This window comes from Prionailurus viverrinus, chromosome F2, assembly GCF_022837055.1.
Source record: "Prionailurus viverrinus isolate Anna chromosome F2, UM_Priviv_1.0, whole genome shotgun sequence".
Classification (NCBI taxonomy): domain Eukaryota; kingdom Metazoa; phylum Chordata; class Mammalia; order Carnivora; family Felidae; genus Prionailurus; species Prionailurus viverrinus.
This window is the reverse complement of record NC_062578.1, coordinates 73,049,703-73,064,820: the sequence shown is the minus strand read 5'-3', so window position 1 is coordinate 73,064,820 and position 15,118 is coordinate 73,049,703. Positions and strand designations below refer to the sequence as shown.

Genomic DNA, 15,118 nt, shown 5'->3' with positions numbered 1-15,118 from the left:
AGTTTTTAGATTTAACACCAGAATCATGATCCATGAAAGAGAAAACTAACAAGTTGGGTTTTATTGAAATTAAAATCCTGCTGGGTGAAAAGCACTGTTCAGAGAGTGAAAACACAAGCCACAGACTAGAAGAAAGTGTTATAACTTGCATATCTGATAAAGGACTTGTATTCAAGATATACAAAGAACTCTTAAAACTCAACAATAAGAAAACAAATAACCCAGTTTTTAAAATAGGCAAAAGATCTGAACAGACACCTCACCAAAGAAGATTAACAGATGTCAAAAAAGCATATGAAAAGATGCTCAATATAATTTTCCATTAGGGAAATGCAAATTAAAACAACAATGCTATACCAACACATATCTATACCAACACGATGACAAGGGCCAGAAAATAAGGAAGTATTAACACACACACACACACACACACACAATGATGGGAGAATGCCAAACGGGCATGGGGGACGATTGGAAAAAACTCCCCAGAGCCAAAGCTGAAACAACTTGAGTAAGAACATAAATAAAATAGAATTGGGTTATAACCCAAAATACAAAATAAATATCAATGGATTGATACTGATAGAAATAAGTGATTGAGTGAATAAATTAAGAATTTAACAATCTCCCATTCAGAAAAATTCCAAATATTCTATGTAGCTACTCTGTCCTCAAGGAAGTGGAGTTTAACTCCTTACTCCTGTGGGGGAGTGTGGCTATCCTAAAAGTATCTTCCTTCCAAAGAGTACAGTATGAATGGAGGGAAAGCATGAAAAAACAGGACACATACTGTCTCAGCTGATGAAGGGTAACATCAAATCAATAGGGATAAATCACGTTGGTAGGATGTGATGAGAATGGCACACAACCTTTGTGGTCTTCCTTTCAAAAACCCATAACCTAATCATGAAAAAAACCAGATGACTTCCAACTGAAAAACATTCTACAATATGCCTGGCCAGTACTCCCCACAACTCTCAAGGTCATTTAAAGCGAAGGAAATCTAAGAAATTGTGAGTAGAGCCTACGGAGATATGACAACTTAATGAAGGTGGTTTCCTGGATTGGAGATGCAAATATGGAAAGCCCTAGAAAGAATGTCCAACCCAGTATGTATGAGCATGAGGGGCCAGACTGTGCTCTTGAAATAATACTCCAGTTTTTGTTTGTTTGGTTTTTTTCAACGTTTTTTATTTATTTTTGGGACAGAGAGAGACAGAGCATGAACGGGGGAGGGGCAGAGAGAGAGGGAGACACAGAATCGGAAACAGGCTCCAGGCTCTGAGCCATCAGCCCAGAGCCTGACGCGGGGCTCGAACTCACGGACCGCGAGATCGTGACCTGGCTGAAGTCGGACGCTTAACCGGCTGCGCCACCCAGGCGCCCCTCCAGTTTTTGTTTTTAAGAAAATTTTTGGAAATATTTGTGATTCCAAGGCTGGCGCCAGAAATACCCAAGGTAAACTGGAACATCTTGTCCTAGTAGAAAGTAAGGAAGCCATCAAGTTTATGAGCCACACTAAAGGACTCAGAAGCCACATTGAAGAACTTTCACTGTCCTAAAAGGGAATAATTGGAGCTTTGGGGCGGATAATTGTTAAAATGTTGAATGAAAACCTGGCCAACTATTTTTAACTTTAGAAGTTTATAATGACATTTTTTAAAAGTTGCTAACCATTGGTAAATGATAGAGAACTGATTGTTTATCTTGGAAACTAGTTAAAAAAAAGAAAAGAAAAGAAAAAAGAAAGAAAAATTTTGTTTTGTCTTTCCTGCATGAAGTGCACCACAAAATTACCAAATAGTAGGTGAGTGGAAACATCATCAAATTGTTCAGGCCAATAATTTTTAAAGAAATTATAGAATTAAAATATCACTGTTTTCCAACACCCCAATGACTGAATGGATCTAGGAACTGCACAGAAGCAGAGACAACCATGTCTCCTGATGGAAGAACACAACACATCTATAATCTTACCGAAGGGATTGAGCCTAAGTGATCAGGCCGTTGAATCCAGCTTCTGATTTGCAAGAATCATGGAGGATGAAGTCTGCTCAATGAGTATGCAAAAAATCCAGGCAGTGGGAAATGCTATTGGTCAAAGGTAATGTATTCTTCAGTAAATAAATTGTAAGGAAAACAAAGGGATAAAGAGAGAATCTGTAGATTTTTTTTCAAGACTTAAAAGATAAAGCAAATTTAATTTAAAAGTGGCCAGGATTAAACTATAGTGTCTAATGGTAGATGATAAAACTGTAAAGAAAAGGAAAAGTGATTGGTGTTGAAAGAGAGGGTGATAACTGGGCCTAGGGATGGACTTTCAGACTGCCCTGCAGAGTTCTGTTTCAGGGACTCAGTGGTCATTACAAAGGCAGACACGTTATAATAACTAATGAAGCTATACTTCAGTGTGGTTTCTGTATGCTTCATTTTACAATTAAAAAAAAAAAAAGTTTTGAGAGACAGAGAAGGAAAGACTATGTACCTCTGCTAAATTGAATGCCTATTATGAGCCAGACCTGTGTTAGATGCTGGGAATAGATCAGTGAACAAAAAAAGACCAAAAGACCCAAAAAATATGTTCTCCTGGATCTTATAGTCTAGCGGTAGGAGATAAATAATGAAAATATATGCATATGTCTAGATGTATATGCCATAAATATAGCTACTTATATAAGTGTATAGTAAATATAAGTATATTATATAGGCCCGTATGTAGATGTGTCTGCCTATGGTGTGCATATAGATGATGTATATGCCATATATATAGCTGCTTATATGCTATATATAGATAGATCTATATGTAGATATGTCTATGTCTATGCTATGCGTATAGATGATGTACAGACCGTGTACATGTATTTTCTACATATATGAATATACATTCATACCAATTCTACATCAACGAATGAATCAGGAAAGGTACCAGGGAATGCCATAAGGAGGTGGGTTTCCTGACTCCCCAGGAACCATGTAGGGCCCAGGGTCTCAGGGATGGTCTCAGGGTGGTGAGCTGTGAGTGATGGCAGGGTCTTGCCAGATTCACCCAAACTTCCCGGACTCTCCTCTTCCCTGCAGTCAGGGGAGGTGTGGGAGCCGAGAAGGGCCCTATCTGGTTCATGCTCCCTCCTGACTCCTGGAGCACTGGGTGTTGACATTCCCAACAAACATCTTTTATGTGTCCATTTGTGCCGGACCCGGGAGGTACACAGTCCTGCTCCCTGTCATCATGAAGGGGGGGTGGAGGAAGGCAATTAGCTGGAAAGCTAGAATATGGTGCAAAGACTCTTATGATAGGGCAAGGGTAAGGTGGAAGAGGATGTGTAGGGGTGAGGTAAAGCAAACGGATCAAGGCAGGCTTTCCAGAGGAGGTGACTGTCATCTCAGCTGCCTCCTGATGGAGCTGGCTGGGTCCCGGGAGAGGACTGAGAAGGAGGTGAAGGGTTTGCAAGCCTTGCTGAGGAATTGTAACTGGTTGGCAGAGAAGACATTATCAAAGCGTTTTTTTCTTTCTTTCTTTTTTTTTTTTTTAATGTTTATTTATTTTTGAGACAGAGAGAGACAGAGCATGAATGGGGGAGGGTCAGAGAGAGGGAGACACAGAATCTGAAACAGGCTCCAGGCTCTGAGCTGTCAGCACAGAGCCCGACGTGGGGCTTGAACCCACGGACTGCGAGATCATGACCTGAGCCGAAGTCGGCCGCTTAACCGACTGAGCCACCCAGGCGCCCCCAAAGCATTTTAATCAAAGAAGCGCTATGGTCAGCTTTGTGTTTAGAAGGATCACACTAACACGGAAAATGAATAGGAGGAATGGTCTGTCGTTGGGAAGACCAGTAGGAGGTGGCTACAAAACTCTGGGTGAGAAATGGAGTAGAGAGGAAGAACTTGCTAGACAGGGCAGAGATGGACTGGTGGGGGCCGGGGGGGGGGGAAGGTGGGAGATAGAGAGGAGCCCAGGATGGGGCTGAGCATCTGGGCTGGCACCACAGCAGAAAGGGTCGTGCCAAAAGGGAACTGGTGTGGCACTTCCCGTGGCCTGGGCAGGCTCCCTTCCCAAGTGCCTCGACCAAGGAAGGTGAGCCAGCCCCGATGCCTGGCTCCTGGCTTGACGGGAAGAGACCTGGATCCGGGTGCACCTGCTGGCCGGCGGGAGTCCCTGACTCTGCGTTGCTAACTGAAACACCAGCCAGCGCCCCAAGCCCACTTGCACAGCGAAGAGAAAAAAACTGACAGTGAAGCAAAATTCCAAGTTGAGTTCTGACCAGGCGGTCCACGTGTTGTGGGGATTGAGGGGTCCCTTTGCCCCAGGCAGGGCACAAGCTTTCATTAATGTGCTCGTTTCCTCTCCAACTCATTTTGTTTCTGCTTGATTCTTCACGACTCAACAGATGGCAGGTGCCTTTCACTTTGCATGTCTTCCATTATGGACTTTTTAGCAGAGGAGACCATCCTTGCTCATGTGACCGAAGCTAATTCCCAGCCCCCAAAGCAAAATTGCACGGACCCTGGCAAAGACAGGGCTTGCTCGGCACTTTGCTGTAATTTCCACATGCACACAGATGTTCCTCTCCCAGTGGGCAAACTGAGGAAAGAACAGAAAATGTCTTTTGTGATTATAGAACAGTGTATCTCAGTCTACATGCATGGTGATGAGGAGGTGGAGGACAGACAGGAAGCGGGCGAGGTGGGGGGAAGAGGGAAGGAAGGAAGGAAGGAAGGAAGGAAAGGAAGGGAAGGAAGGAAGGGAAGGAAGGAAGGAAAGGGAGGGAAGGAAGGAAGGGAAGGAAGGAAGGAAAGGGAGGGAAGGAAGGAAAGGAAGGAAGGAAGGAAGGAAAGAAGGAAGGAAGGAAGGAAAGGAAGGAAGGAAGGAAGGAAAGAAGGAAGGAAGGAAGGAAAGGAAGGAAGGAAGGGAGGGAGGGAGGAAGGAAGGAAGGAAGGGAGGAAGGAAGGAAGGAAAGGGAGGGAGGAAGGAAGGAAGGGAGAGAGGGAGGAGGAAAGAAAGAAAAAGGAAAGAAAGAAAGAAAGAAAGAAAGAAAGAAAGAAAGAAAGAGAAAAGGAAGAAAGGGAAAGAAAGAAAGAAAGAAAGAAAGGCACTGGATCTTATTATTTTCTGTGCATCTTACTAGCTGTGTGTATGTACTCGATCTCTCTGGAGCCTCGGTTTTCTCATCTGTAAAATGGGAATAACAATGCCAACTTCTCAAGGTTGCCACGAGAATTAAAAGAACTGTATCCATTTTGCTAAATTCTGGTTTCCTTCCCTTTCCTGAGCCATAACATTTTCATCTGTCGAAGTGGCTAAGAATACCTACCTCTCAGGGTTGCTATGAGGCTCAAATGTACTATTGGACTCATAGGCTCTTTGCAGATTTTGAAGGGTGATTCAAATGTCATTTTGGGGTATGATCCAATTTCCTGTTCCTACCGTACCACAAGCTGCTAAGGCTATTCACCCATCCGCATTGATCCTTGCCCCACCCCCCACCCACCCAGCAAACATCCGGTCATGTTACCAGCCCAGACTCTGCTTTAAAGACAGACTGCTGAGAACAGTTAGAACTTCGTGTCTACAAATGATTTGGATAGAGCTGTTTGCAGATCCTTTGTCATTTTTTTCAGACTCGATTTCAGAAATGAAAGGTTTCCTTGCCTCTTATGTCCAGCAACAATGCAAAGCGAATTCAGAAACCCTGGATGCCCGAGTAGCTGTGTAATTAGATTTGAAAACTACAGTTCGTTGTTCTGATGTTTGTGTGCACAGAAAAGAAATGAACGCCGGAGAGCGGCTGCAGGGATTCTTAGAGGAATTTTATACGCAGCGCCAGCGCCCCTGCGTCTTGTAATTAATACTCTTCCCGTAGATCCTTAAAACGCCTTCGGTCTTCTGGATTTCACTGTGAATAGAGAACTAATGTTTCTCTGAGTTCGTATTATGTGCAAAGCATACTGCTTTGTGACTTTTAACCTCAGAGCCGCCTTTAAGAGGTGTGCTTAACAATTCTGGTTTTGCAGATTCACAGGGATGCGCAGAAGAGTTAGTTACCTTGCCCGAGGCTGTGTTCCTGGTTAGGCTTTGGAGCCATCGGTTCAAACCCACAAGATTTTGTTCCCTCTTGCCGCTCACTAACCCACACGCCTGCCTTGTCCTTCCTGCTTTGGCTTGTTCGGGCTCCTGTAACAACGTACTCCAGACTGCGGGCTTATAAATAACAGAACTTTATTTCTCAGTCGTGGAGGCTGAAGTCCAAGATCGAGGCGCTGGCCGATTCAGTGTCCGGCGAGAGCCTTCCTCCTGGTTTGTACGTGTGTCCTCACATGGAGGAGGGGGCCGGGGAGCTCTCGGGGGGCCTCTTTTATGAGGGCACTGGCCCCATTTGTGAGGCCTCCGCCCTCATGAGCTGATCACCCCCCAAAGGCCCCACCTCCAGATACCGTCTATTGGGCATTAGGGTTCAATATACAAATTTGGGGAAACGTAAGAAGTCCGTCACTAGCACTGCCCTTTCCTTTGTTTCAGTAAACCCAGAAGGGAAGGCTGATCACTTAGAATCATGTTAGGGGTTCAAGTGGGTTCTGTGTGCAAATCCCACGCGCGGCGCTCCAGCATCCCGAAACACCCCACCAAAAGCGGACCCCAAAGCACAATAGCTAAATGGGCAACAAAGCACCCACTTTGTAAATGTCCAAGCAAATGCTTGCTCTGTCTGTGCAAACCCATGGTGAAGGCTGGAAAACGGGATGTGAGAGTCATGAGACTACATGATGTCCATTCTGGACCTCCTGGATTTCCACCTGTCTCCCCGACTCTACCCTCCCACACCAGCGTGGGGTCTCACTGCTGCGATCCCCAGAAAGACCTATACAAGGCACATATGCCCCCCTGCCCCAGCGCCAAAGGAATTGGGCAGTTGCCTGTTGGTAAATTCCTGGGGGCACGTGAGCTTCTGCTCAGGAAGAGATGGCCAGGCCTCTTCTCCTAGGGAAGGTCATGCCTCTGGCTTCCCAAGCAGAGTAGTGGATCTAGAAGGAGGAGAGGGCCAGCAGCTGAACTTCATATAAACATCGAACTTAACAGTGGCCCTGCCTTCCAAGAAGGACCAGGTCCACTGAATACCCCAGACAGGCTCTGATCGGGCTAATAGCAGACTCCTCCCGGAGGCAAGGAGGCGGATAGAGGGGCTAGGGAGTGGGGGAGAATCCTTTTCCCTATGAAAGGCGGTGAGGGGAGGAACAGCCCCTGCTCTCCCCACAAAAGCAGACATCAGTGAGCGTTTATTGAGCGCGCTCTGTGTGCTCAGCTCTATACTAGGTGTCAAGGAAGAATCCAGAGAAAAGCTGAGCTTTGAAGGCCAAACAAGACATTCCCCCAGGAGAGAGCACAGACGTAGAAGCAGCACAGTCCTCAGGGCATGTGGCCGAGTGTTGCCACTGGAGGGCAGAGAGGTGAGAGAGGGAGCCCAGGGCAGCCGTCGCGGCCCCGCGCGGCCTGGAGGGCCACAGACTCTGTCTGGATGGCAGCGGGGGCCACCCAAGAGATGAGGCTCCCTCTGAGCAGCTCTGAAAGTGGCCTCTGCAAGCTTCGCTTCTGCCTCGCGCTCTGGAACAAGGCATTCGCATTCTCAGAGGCTGCCTCGCGTTGTTGAGATGCACCGGCCTCGAAATCGGCCCCTCTTCTCCGGGGACTGTCTGACAAAGCATTCCACCTGCAGCTTCCTTCATTCGCCTCTCCTGGGGACCCCAGTATGATGGTATGCCGTTCCGCAGTGTTTTCCCCAGCCCGTTTGGGGGGAAGCTTCCCGTCTGCCCAGGGCCCTCTGGGAACCCACTGCTGCACAGACCTTCTGTTCTCATCTAGAACTCCTGCAGAGATTTCCTGTCAAGGTGATCCATAAAATCAAAACTGTGCCAGTATTTTTTTTTAAAAAAAAGGGAAAACATAAAACCTCCCACAATGAAAGCTGGGGGCCGGGGCGGGAGAGTCACTTTCCAGCCTTGGTGATGCTTCAGCAGGCACGAGGGTTTGCCAGGCTTGGTTACTCCCCCACCTTACAAATGTCTCCTCCCCTGCCTTCCCTGGTGCTATGCGTCCTTTCCTCCTGTGTGTTCGACTACACTTCCTAAATTCCCTTTGCTGCCTTCTCCTCTTCCGGCCCTGCAGCTTCTTCTGTGGCTTCGCCTGTGGTCCCCTTACCTCTCACCCTCCTTGGGCAAAGCCTTCCTTCTCAGTTCTTCAGCCGCCACCTTTTCACTCCAGGCCCGGAGTTCCACAGCCGCCCCCTCTGACTGCCTAACCTTCTGGATATCTCTAGCCAGATGATCCACGGGCACCAAAAATTCAGCTGGCCCCAAATCAAATTCCTTATCCTTCTCCTCTACCGGCCAGCTTCTCTTCCAGCATTTACCAGTTAAGACGGTAAAAGCACAAGTGGTATCCTTGACGACGCCCCTCTTCCACACACGCCCTGCACACACATACAAAACACTGAGACTACCTCCACGTCTTTCCCTGAATCTCCCAGTTATCAGTGCGGCTGCCTTATGTCCCTCTCCTGGTAACTCAGGTCCCAACTACTTAAACCTCTGCAAAACACTTTATCTCCTCTTCGCTCCATCCCCCACTGCCCACCATGGTTGTCCTTCAGATACACAGACCTGACCACGTCCTTCCTGATCAAGCTTCCGGAACGTCCGTGCATGGCCTCCATGTGGAGCTTTCTACACGGCATTTATGAAACCCCTTACACTCCAGCCCAACAGCGTCACCACTGAGTCCGTGGAGGTTCTAAACACACTGGTCACTCTTCTTCTGATGCTCTTCTCCTGCTCTCTACTTCCCCTCCCCCAAACCCTCTCAAGGCCTGACCCAAATGTCACCTCTTTTGTGAAGCCTCGCGGGATTGCATTTCCTATTTTCTAAATGATGGTTGCTCAAAATCCTTCAGAGATCATAGCATATTATCCAATCGTTTATCGTCTGTGTGTCCATATTCCCCTTCAGATGATGATCTCCTAGAGGATGAGGAAGATGTGTCTTGGGTCCTGGTGCCCCATGATGCATGCCACTGTGCCTGGGAAGACGCTTGTTGAATGAATACGTAGATGAAACCACAGAAGCAAAAAAAAGATGACCGCAAACGTGGGAGATCAGTCACTCACCTAAGTGATTAGAATGGCACAGTGGACTTTAAGTCCTAGCTCCAACAGTAAACTCGGTGACCCCGGGGAAGTGCTTTTCTCCGAGCCTTAAATCTTCATCTAAAAGAGAGATCAAAAGACTTCGTAAGTCCATTCCAAGGAATGGAGATAAGCTAAAGCAGGTGTCCAATAGATAGGGGCTACCAGGGAACAGAGCTTTGGTGAGACCTTGAAGCTCGAGATGGATACTTGGGAGCGATGTTGAAACCTCGGGCAAAGATGAGTTCTCCTTACCTATAGTTCAGTTTGCACCCGGTAGGTCCCAAGCAGCACATAGTACGTTCCATGCGAAACTTGGTAATCACTACCAACCGAGCAGACAGGTGCTGGCATCAGACAGGTGCCGAGCAGACAGGTTCTTGGCATCAGAGTAGACCAAGAGGGAAAGTGTTTCATAAAGCCCACCCTCAAGGGGAAAGGGCATGTGGGTCCCTCCCACAGCCAGAGTGTTGAGATAAAATTCCAGTAATGTGTTGCCTTGGCAGCAGTCGCATAGTGAGAAAGATGAATGATAAAAGAAGCAAAAAAAAAAAAAAAAAAAACCAAAAAATGAGCAGAAACAATAAATCAAGCCAAATATCCAATGGTCATTCCGAAGTTTCTCACTAGAGGGGATATTCTAGGGACGGATGTAATAAAAAGGTCTCCTGCTGATGGTCCTTTTCTTAAACAAACAGAGCCTTAGAGAATTATTGGGTGCCAGGGGCAGGGAAGGGCACTCGCGGATGTGATTACCCATATTGTCCGGTGAGTGGGGATCAGACAACTGATGCCACATGACCCAACATTCTGGGTTTCCCCGCAGGGTGATGCCAATGGCCATCCAGTTTTCCATCCTGATCATGCTGCACTCGGCTCTGGTCCTCATCACCACGGCAGAAGATTACAAGTGTTTGCCTCTGGTCCTCCGGAAAACTTGCTGTTGGATTAACGAGACCTACTTAGCCCGGAACGTCATCATCTTTGCATCCATCTTGATTAACTTCCTGGGCGCCATCTTGAATATCGTAAGCATTCCAAACCCACCAACCCTCTGGCTTCTAACGTGCAGTCAGGAATGAAGAGTTTATGGAGCCTGCAGCTTTGGCATCGGCTTCCTTGGGACCACTTACCGTCATGTGCCTGGTCCAGCCCCAAGCTTAGGGACAGAGAACAGAGATGGGACTACTGTCAGAACTGTGCATTTTACTGGTGGCAAACTGTCTTCTTCCCAGTGGGGGAGGTTATTTGCTCCAAAGGAGCTCAAGCACCCTTCCGTTTCTGTATTGTCAATGGCCAATCATTTATAATCATAAATAAGAGTTACCTTTAACTAAGTACCTACCTGCTATGTGCCATGCACTGAAGGAGAAGCTGTATGCGTTTTTCTTATTTAATCCTCACATGAACCCCGTGAGGTAAGTCTCATTATCCCCACTTTATGGCTGAGGAAACTGAGGCTCAGAGACATGAAATAACTTGCAAATAAGGTCTGTCTGACTCCATGACTCACGCCCATTCTCAAATGCTAAATTGTATCTCTGGGAGTGGGGGGGGGGGGATGGAAATAAAATAGCTGTCCTTTCTCGAGCACCTACTGTGGGCTACAGGTAGGTATTACTGTTCCCATGTAATGGATAAGGAAACTGCATTTCGGGAAGGTTGAGACCTTGCCTATGACTTCCTACGAGTTCATATTGGTTGTGACACATTGAACTCAGACGACTCTCCAGCTGCCATATTTCTCATTGTTTCTAATTTGGTGGTCCATGTTTTAATGATTTCATTTTCTCTCTAGAGTGGTAACATGACAGCGATAGCATTTTCTGTGTATCTACGAACAGTCTGTGTTGTCCATGACTTAGTGAGTCTAGATTTGGGGAGTGATTTATCCGATTCCAGGTTATGAACTTGGCAGGTGGAGAGGGGCTAGTTGAGGCATCATCTTGTGGCCGAACCCATCACTGGGCCCTTTGGGCCTGAGGGAAGGTCTCCACGTGTTCAGGGACCCAAACTGTGGACTCCCACAACTGTCAGCCTGTGAGTCGGAGGCTTATACTGCTTAAAATTCATTGCCCAGGGTGGCCCGATAGTTACTTAGAGTCTGTGGAGACTCTCAAGTTCTGTGGTTGGCCTCGTAGTAAAGAATTCTATGGGATAAAGAAGGAGAAAAACCATAATCTAACTAACTCATCATCTCAGGAATATTTTATAGATTATTGCAATTGAAAATGGAAATGCTTAGGACCATTGATCGTGGCCTGTGGAGGTGTAGCCAGGATCTCGAGTCTTGACGAGTCCGGTGTTTCTGGGGTGCAGGATTTGGAAACCAATCCGGTGGCTGTAGGTCAGGATTCTCTCTCGGCCACCGGGGCCACAGCAATGCAGTAGGAGGTTCAGAGGCTTTGGAGTCAGATAGACGTGCGATCAAATCTCAGCTCTATCACTTACCAGCTTGGGGATCCTGGACAAGTTACTTTACTTCTCGGAGTTTCATGTTTTTCGATCGTAAACTGGGGATAAAAATGGTAGCTACATCACAAGGTGCTTGTGAGGCATTTTTGTCCAACGTGTCTGGCACAGAGGAGGCATTTGGCCAACGGTAGCCATTCTTCCCCGAGCACCACAAAATCTGCAGCAGGTGCTGGCTTAGGGAACGCCCACCGCCCCATGCCAAGAGTCTTTCTGGAAAATGTGCCCCTCAGATCCCTGAAATCCTCCCAGCTTTTGATGAGGGGACCGGCTGCGAGCGTACCTCAGACCTTTCCTCCTGCCATCTGGCTCTCTTCGGAGCCCCGCAAACACACCTCAGTGACCCTACGTGATGGGGCCAGCAGACCTGTCTCAACCCGGCTTCCTGGCTGGCTTGCAAATGCTTTTTCTGAGCCAGGGCCTTCTCTAAAATGAACGAGGAGATCCCAGCTGGCACCTCCGTTCTGGAATGACACCGTGACGGCACACAATCCTTGGTTCCCGGCACTCACACTGACTTTGTTGTTCCTGTGTTGTTGTTTTTTTGTTTGTTTTGTTTTGTTTCCTTGTTGTTGTTCTTTTTTTTTTAATCCGCAGCTGTGGTGTGATTTTGACAAGTCGATACCCTTGAAGAACCTGACTTTCAATTCCTCAGCTGTGTTTACAGATATCTGCTCCTGCCCAGAGGTATTTATTCTCGAGCTCCCCTTGGCGAGACTTGGCCTAGGAGTCTCCTCCACCAGCTCCACACAAGCAGGACTGGCTGAAGGGTCTTAGAAAGTGCTCCAGAGACCCGTCTCCTCTTTCTGCCCCCTCCTCCTTCCCCTTCTCTGCCTTTCCTTCTCTCCCCTGCCTCTTCCCTGCTCCCACTTCTAGCCTTTCCCTAGTCTCCCTTCTTCTTCTTCTTCTTCTTCTTCCTCCTTTCTTCCTTCTTCACCTTTATCTCTATCCATTTTCCTCTTCCCCCTTTTTCTCCCCCTCCCCCACTCATTTCCCCTGCTCATCTCAAAATCCTACCACAGAATGTGCTGTTGCTTCTTCCGGCGTAGGCAGGCTGCAGAGTTATGGCTCAGATGGTGTTTGCTGCACTGAAGAAGGGGGGAAGGAAAAGAGGAAGGAAGGAAGGAAGGAAAGAAGGAAGGAAGGAAGGAAAGAAGGAAGGAAGGAAGGGGAAGGGAGGAGGGGGGAGAAGGGGAAAAGGAGGAAGAAAGGGAAGAAGGGAGGAAAGGGAAGGAAGGAAGGAAAGAAGGGAGGAAGGGAGGGAGGAAGGAAGGAAGGGAGGGAAGGAGGGGAAAAGGAGGAATGAAGGAAAGAAGGAAGGGAGGGAAGGAGGGGAGGAAGAGACCGAAGGAAGGAAGCTAGTAAATCGCAAACACAGGAAGCCACCACGAAAGGCAAACTGCAGGACACGGGGTCAGGACATGTCCCAACAGATCTCCACCATCATTATGTAAGTCTGACCTTCCCTTGATCACAGAGCCACTGGTCTGGCTCTGGACCTCGGGGATCAAGCCTGCAGCATTTGGGCAAAGGACAGTTTTGGGTTGTGTTAGCCATGGCCCAGACCTTTACATTTGGGAACGGAAGCTCTGGGTCAAGAGAGAGGACGGCTGGGATGTCCCGGCGGACCCCGCCCATCCTCACACCCTGAGGACCAGGCAGACCCTAGTTCTGTAAGACCGTGCCAATATCTGGGTGGAGGAAAGGCTCTCTGTCTCAGCTAGGTGTGAGAAATCGGTGTTCGAAACGCTCTGAAAGGGAGAGAAAGCCTCATGCGCCGCACAAGGTGTAGACCGTCTATTTGATGTGCAGCATTAAATGCAGCATGAAATCCTCAAGCTGAAACGGGCACCGGCAGGAGTGCCCTCCGTTTCACAGAGAACGCAACAAGGTCCTGGAGAGTAACTTGCTCGGTGCCACTCCTGCCTGCCTTCCATCCTCCCCCCCCCCCCCTTCTCTCTTTCCTTCTTCTTTTCTGTCCTCTTCTTAATTCAGTTATCAAGACTTGGAACTGCCGTTCAGACCATACCTGGCTTGTTCTTGACCTCGTGCTTCTGGAGCCAGGCTCGGTCCCTAGGGAGGCAGTAGGCATTTCTTAAGGAAGTCCAGGGCAGGATGGGGCTAGCTCTCATTGGGGGGACCTCTTCCCACCAAGGAGTGACGGGAGCACAGATTTCGTGGACTCTGCGGGACACCAGCTCCCCGAGAACGTCTCGGTTTGGAGGGCAGGAGGGGTGTCCCAAGAGGCAGGAAGTTGGCCGACAGTCAGATGCGTAGAGCCAGGCAAAGCTGGGCTGCGCTCCCCGCTGAGCCCCCTTACTTGCTGCCAGTGGAATCGGGAATCAGTTCTTATTCTCTCTGAACCTCAGCGTCCTTGTCTGTAGAGTGGCAGAAATAATACCTTCCTCACACGCCTCTGGTGGGAATGTCGTGTTCTCGTGGTGCCTCCGTAGGTGGGTTAGCAGATGCTGAGCGCCCAGCGTGTCATGGGACGCGAGCTATTCGTCTAGGCTTCCGCGTCCCTCTACGACAGTGTCTGCCCTTGGCCCCACACCCAGGCTCCCGCACTCAGGACCACGGCACACGTGGGATTGCCGGTCCTAAGAAAGTGGCTTTTGGATCGTGTAGCATCACCTCTGGGCCTCAGCTTCCTTATCTACAAAGCGGGGATGAAAGTGGTACCTCCCTCAAGGGTGGTTGTGAGGGGCCAGTGAATTAATTCCTGTAAAGCGTCCAGAGGAACACCAGGCACACAGTATCTACTCAGTAAACATCAGCCGTGATGTACGTATTATTTCCTGTGGAAGAGGTTTCGAGCCCGCCACCCCAGTATATGTTTACCTGTACGCGACATTCCCCTCTCGCTGTGCTAATGTGTCGTGTACACTGGGGACCATATTCAAAAGCTAAAATTGTCTAAAAAAATGAGTTAAAGTAAATGAGCATCTCAGTACTTTCCTCCCACAACCAAAGGATCGTCTTGCTCAGGAGTCAGCAAACTGTGGCCTCTGGCCAAAGACGAACCACCTGTTGCGTAAGTAAAGTTTGATTGGGGCTTAGCCACACCCATTTATTACTGATGGCCCCCGGCTGCTTTCATAGTACGGTTGGCCGAGTTGAGTAGCTGCGACGGCCAAAATATATCCTGTCTGGCCGTTGACAGACAAAGTTTGTTGACTCCTGGCATCCCCTCAGACGCAGGACACCCACTGGCCCAAAGGACGGGGAGCTGGACTCTTTCCATCACCATCTACCACCAACAACCCGATTTGACCAACCGGTTGCCATCTTGGTAGATACATGACTGTGCTGCTCTGCCTAAGGATTTGTCTACCCAACGAGAACCAGACGTACAGACCTGGGAAAAGGCTTAATCCGCACGCAGCACCCCCCTCATGGCTCCCCCACGTGTGCGTCCCCAGGCAAATCACTTACTTCACCTCCCTGAGCTTTGGTTTCTTCACCTGAC

At 48.3% G+C, this 15,118-nt stretch overlaps 1 protein-coding gene across 1 annotated transcript in view; it reads left to right on the top strand.

Moving 5' to 3' along the window:
- Nucleotides 1-15,118, top strand: part of ADCY8 (adenylate cyclase 8) — a 223,380-nt gene that overhangs the window by 160,287 nt on the left and 47,975 nt on the right. Inside the window, exons 10-11 of the mRNA XM_047842372.1 lie at nucleotides 10,004-10,205; nucleotides 12,247-12,336. Coding sequence (XP_047698328.1) covers nucleotides 10,004-10,205; nucleotides 12,247-12,336 — 292 coding nt within the window. The remainder of the gene's footprint in view (nucleotides 1-10,003; nucleotides 10,206-12,246; nucleotides 12,337-15,118) is intronic.